Source organism: Rutilus rutilus (genome assembly GCF_951802725.1).
Source record: "Rutilus rutilus genome assembly, chromosome: 20".
In the NCBI taxonomy this organism is placed as follows: domain Eukaryota; kingdom Metazoa; phylum Chordata; class Actinopteri; order Cypriniformes; family Leuciscidae; genus Rutilus; species Rutilus rutilus.
In genome coordinates, this window is record NC_140225.1 from 22,573,276 (window position 1) to 22,579,275 (window position 6,000).

General features: G+C 35.6%; 1 protein-coding gene across 3 annotated transcripts in view; it reads left to right on the top strand.

The window, feature by feature from the left end:
• The window catches only part of fam135a (family with sequence similarity 135 member A), a 29,507-nt gene extending 23,935 nt beyond the window's left edge, over nucleotides 1-5,572 (top strand). For all 3 annotated transcript variants that reach the window (XM_084391397.1, XM_084391396.1, XM_084391395.1), the window contains 5 exons: nucleotides 114-211; nucleotides 814-965; nucleotides 1,071-1,181; nucleotides 3,246-3,359; nucleotides 4,116-5,572. In XM_084391397.1, the coding sequence (XP_084247523.1) occupies nucleotides 114-211; nucleotides 814-965; nucleotides 1,071-1,181; nucleotides 3,246-3,359; nucleotides 4,116-4,321 (681 nt within the window). In that variant the 3' untranslated portion in view covers nucleotides 4,322-5,572. The remainder of the gene's footprint in view (nucleotides 1-113; nucleotides 212-813; nucleotides 966-1,070; nucleotides 1,182-3,245; nucleotides 3,360-4,115) is intronic.
• The last annotated feature ends 428 nt before the right edge of the window (nucleotides 5,573-6,000 follow it).

Here is a 6,000-nt window from a genome sequence, read left to right on the forward strand (position 1 = left end):
TTTTTAACAAGAAAAACTTCAGTTGGCTTGGAAAAGAAATTGAACATTAGAAACAGTGTTAAAATTTGATGTTTTGAAACTTTAACCTTGATTTTCTTGTGTTTTTATTCAAGAATGACACATTTGCAGATTTTGAGTCAATGACAGACAGACTTTTGGATGAAATAGTGCAGTACATACAAATCTACAACCTCACAGTTTCCAAGATAAGGTAAGAACTTTTCCTCAAACACAAATATACAAGAAAGTTAAACTCAGATATGAGAAAATCACAGTATTTTTAAAGATCTACAAGCATGGTTTAAACGTCAAGATTTTTTTCCCCTTTCCCTAGTTTCGTAAAACAAATTCAATGACTTTGTCCAGTGTAACATTTTTTTTATTATTATTAAGGAGCCATATTGATTGATTTTTACAAGGCTTTCTTTATACCTTTTTGAGGGCATTTTTAGCATGTAAAGTATTTATTTAAAGTATTCACATTGAATCATTTAAATATTTTTATTTCAAAACACTAGACTAAAAAATGCACCTCAGGGCCAATTTTTAAAGACCTGAATTTTTTACCCTGTCCTGAATCAATGTGCATCATGTGTACATTCTGGCCTCATAGCATGATTTTGCACTTGAGCATGATTTTGCACTATAAAATGACAAATGAGAAATTTTAGCAGACATGGAGGTCAATCCAAGTGTGCCATTTTGCACATTAATTTGACCTTGTTGATTGCTTAGACGAGCTCATATTTTTAAACTCTGAACTAAAACGCATCCAGCCTTAGGGTAACAGAATCACTGTGTTGTCCTTCTCAGTTTTGTGGGTCACTCTCTGGGAAATCTGATCGTGCGCTCTGTGCTGACGCGGCCCAGGTTTAAGTGTTATCTTAGCAGACTCCACACGTTTCTGTCTCTGTCTGGACCTCATCTCGGCACGCTGTACAACAGCTCAGCCCTCGTCAATACCGGTAACTTATGGTCATAAACTCAGCAGATTTCTGAAGACAGTAATTTATGAGCCACTCTACGTTAAACTGTATTAAGGAACCACTATAATTTTTCCTCTGTGTCAGGGTTGTGGTTTATGCAGAAGTGGAAGAAATCTGGCTCTCTGCTGCAGCTGACCTGTCGTGACCACTCGGACCCACGCCAGACCTTTCTCTACAAGTTAAGCAAGAAAGCAGGTGAGTGTCATGTCATTCTGGTTTCACAAAGCCAATGTTCAGGGATGCAAACAGCGCGCTTTTCGGCGCCTCCCGCTTTTTTCACGTCAGTTTGGGTGACTTGGGTCTGAGAGGGTCTGATTATAATTTCACAAAGTCATCTGAAGCCATTCCATAGCTTAATGTGAGGTACAGAAGTCTATTTACATCATTAAATTAAAGTTTACGGAAACTCGTTTTCCCTCCTCTGCGGCTGTCAGTCATTCTCCATTCAGTATTCAAACAGCGCGCGCGCCTCGTCCGGTTACAGCAGGATGCATGGTAAAACTCTCATTATTCACATTATAATGCTTGATCTGTAGATAAAAGGCTGTGGATTTGCATAAAATGACTTTATTTTGTGGATTTGTATTTTGTTTGTTGCTGTTTTTAAACGACTCGCTACCGTGTGCCTGTTAGATCACACATATCACAAGGACTATGAATCGGCATCAAACGCACAATAACTGGAATTTAAAACTGTGAAGAAACAAATGATCAATAAACTGTTGGACAGATATACACTAGGATTTGTGCGCTCGACATTTCTTCGCTTTGTGCCATGAACTTTTAAATGCACACTTGTGCAGCGCAGCGCTGAACACTGTGACTCCATGTTGCTTTGAACACATTATTCTGCACCCGCGATGCGCATACGCGCTTTGTGCGCTCTGTTTTGAAGCGTTTCATATTATCATGGTTTTGCGCACTGAAAGATTATTAAAAGCCTATATTTTTTATACCTAGCCTGCACAATACATTTAAAATAAGCATAATTTAATTGTAGCCTATACTATTTATGTGTAGTGTAGGCTATATAAATATATAGCCTACACTTCTGAATTCTTGACATTCATATAAAATATAAAATTGTGAAATGTATGATTGCCTGATTGAATTTTATAAGAGTACTAATAGTAATTTGTTTTTATTAACATGTTTAGATTTTATAAAATTACTGTGCAGATTTTTTCAAGAATTACTTTTTGCTGCTGATTTATACACTCACTAAGTTTAATAAAAATACATAATACATTTATGTAATATTTAAAGGTGTTAACTGTAATCTTACACCGCAAAATGAAAACTTACAAAGGATTAAATTCATCACAATTATGTAAGTGTCTGGATATTTGCCACGGGGCGAGGGCTTCGATAACCTCTCTCTTTTTTGACCATACATGTGTTTGCATCCCTGAATGTTAAAGGGATAGTTCACTTTGAAATTAATTTTTGATATGTTTTAGCTTACCTCAAGGGCATCCAAGATGTAGGTGTCTTTGTTTCCGCAGTAGTTTCAATTTTGATATTTTTAGGTCAAACCGTTCTTGTCTGTCAGTCATATAATGCAGGTCTATGGTCACTGGCTCAAAACACAAGCACAGAGTCCAAATTAAAACAATTCCCCATCGCCCAAATGAAACAATTCCCCATCGTAAGTACACATTGATGGCCTAAGACACGAAACGAGCGGTTTGTGTGAGAAAACGAACAGTATTTATATCGTTGTTATCTCTTGAACACAGCACACGTCCAAATGATCTGACGGCGCGGGCGGGTATAGATATATACATAGATGTCGCCTTGGCTACGGTTTCGTTCCAATGAACTGCAGTAGCCAAGGCGACATCTATGTATATATCTATACCCGCCCGCGCCGTCAGATCATTTGGACGTGTGCTGTGTTCAAGAGATAACAACGATATAAATACTGTTCGTTTTCTCACACAAACCGCTCGTTTCGTGTCTTAGGCCATCAATGTGTACTTACGATGGGGAATTGTTTCATTTGGGCGATGGGGAATTGTTTTAATTTGGACTCTGTGCTTGTGTTTTGAGCCAGTGACCATAGACCTGCATTATATGACTGACAGACAAGAACGGTTTGACCTAAAAATATCAAAATTGAAACTACTGCGGAAACAAAGACACCTACATCTTGGATGCCCTTGAGGTAAGCTAAAACATATCAAAAATTAATTTCAAAGTGAACTATCCCTTTAATTTGGATTTCTCCATATCCAATCCTTTTAAACTCTCTTTCAGGTCTTCAGTTTTTTAAGAACGTGGTGTTGGTGGGGTCCCTTCAGGACCGTTACGTCCCTTATCACTCTGCCCGAATCGAGATGTGCAAAACAGCCTTAAAGGACAAACAGACTGGTGAGAATTAAAGAAACGGTTCCAAAAATATATATCATTTATGTCCAGTATCAATTTGACTGCCATTCAATCAATTTTTTTGTTTTTTTTTTGTTTTTTTTTATATTAACAAATAATAATTTTATTCAGCAATGATGCATAAAATTGGTCAAAAGTGATAGTAAAGACCTTTATTTAAAATGTAACTTTTTTACATTATATGCATGAATATGCATGTATGTTATTTGGCATATAGAAAAATGTATGTGTACATTTTGTGCTAAAATTGAATAAAATTTGATCGCAAAAATAATGTTACAAAAGATTTCTATTTCAAATGAATGCTGTCCTTTTTATCTTTCTATTGATCAAATAATCCTGAAATGCATCACAGTTTCCACAGCACAACTGTTTTCAACGTAGATAATAAGAAATGTTTTTTTGAGCGCCAAATCAGCATATTATTACGATTTCTGAGGGATCATGTGACACTGCTGACTGGAGTAATGATGCTGACAATTCAGCTTTGACCTCACAGATATAAAATTACATTTTAAAAATGTTAAAATAGAAAAGTTATTTTAATTTTTATTAATATTTCACAATATTTATTTTTACTGTATTTCACTACATTTTTTTTGTTTGTTTTGCTGTATTTTTTTTTTTTTTTTTATCAAATTAATGAAGGCTTGGTGAGCTTAAAGATTTCTTTCAAAATCATTTTAAAAACCTTAACAACCTCAAACTTTTGAACTCTCCATCTACTTGTGTGATCAGGTCCAGTGTATGCCGAGATGATCGAGAACCTTCTACTCCCTGTGCTTCAGAACAAAGACTGTAACCTGGTGCGTTACGATGTCATCCATGCGCTGCCCAACACCGCCAACTCCCTGATTGGCCGGGCAGCCCACATCGCCGTCCTGGACTCTGAGATTTTCCTGGAAAAGTTCTTCCTGGTGGCAGGGCTCAAGTTCTTTCAGTAACCTTGGTAGATCGGAAGCGAATACCTCACTGCAAACAGACATTTTTCAGTTTTTTTTTCTTTTTCTTTTTCTCACGGTTTTAAATATGCTCTTGGAGGTAAAGCAAAATATATCAGTGTTATTTTTGTTGTTGATTTTATTTCTATTTAGTCTGTTGTGAATGTGGAATTTATCGTTTTTATTTTTCTACTGCAATTTTTTTAATAATTTGAATGTTTTTATTCATTATTAGGAAAATCAAACCTCCTTATGGTATTTTTGTTCAGTGTTATTTATGTACAACGTTCATTTTTATCATTTTCGTTTAACAATTCATTCTATTAAACTTTCTTATGCTGAACTGGAAATGTAGCTGCTAAAAAAGGATGAACTATTTATTCGGGGATGGAGATCCAGGTCATCTTCATGGTGAAAGCACGTTCACTTGAACATTCTGGCATCTAGGGTTGGCTGGCATCCGAACTGCATAAAACATTTTTTTCTATTAAGAAATTGCCATTTGACTACACATTTTTTACAAACCTTTTTTTTATTACAATGTCAAAGGCTTCCTGGACCTGGACGAACGTGATTGTAGCTGAAATGAAGCACCCTTGGACCGCGTGTTGGTTTTATACGATGTCTCTGGTGCCCATTGCATTCTCATGCACAATCTCTCAACCCAGCCTGGTGTTGGGTGGAGGAAACACACGCTTAGCATGCTAGCATTTTCTTTTTATTTCAAGGGATACAGGTAACTAATTAACAGTGGGCCAAGTGTGTGGGATAGACGGTTAGCCAGTTTGAAACAGCACAAATCCTAGTAATCAGATCACATAGTTTTGGGAAAGTATTTATGTACGGTTTCCTATAGAGGAGTTCGTTTGATGCTTGTGTGCAAAAATACTTAAAAACAAAAACAAACAAACATTGAATTTATCCTGTTTTTGTTAAAATAGTTTTGTAACATGGACTACACATTTCATTAAATGTATTCGCAATAAATGTTTTTGTCCTCTTTGAATAGAAGCTTTGTTTTCATGGATCAAGCCTATTAATGTATTTGTTTTAAAGGAATAGTTCCAAACCTGTGGAAGCTCATACTATTCCATAATAGTAGGTAGGTATACCCTCATATCTCACAAATACGACTTTATTTCTCTCAATTAATCCCTCCTTTTTTTTTCTTTTTCTTTTTTATTCTATTGTTAGGTAATATGTAACAATACAATGTAACTTTTGGCCCCCAAAAAAACTAAACGGCATGCATTTTGCGGAAGAACATTGTTTTGGTCGTGCTTTGGCTCTGTGACTGCGGATGAATATGGTTCTCTCTCATAACTAAAAAACAGATTATACTGATCATAAAACATTCACTACTAGGCCTAGGGGTGGAACGGTACACAGAAGTCACGGTTAGGTTCAGACATCACGGTTAAGTTAGGTACAATGGAGGGAAAAGCAAAACTGTACCACCAGGCTGTACCACCAAAAGAAAATAAATTACTTAAGCCTTGTATTTTTTTAAATAAGTTTTATTAATAAAGTAAAGGCATAGAACCAGTTTATTTGTATTGCGCTGACAATAGTTTCATATAATTAGTTTATTAATTAAATTAATAATAAGACCTTGAGATATGTTTGGTAATTGTACCTGAATGAATTGAAATTTTTTAATTAACAGTAACTTAAACACTTTG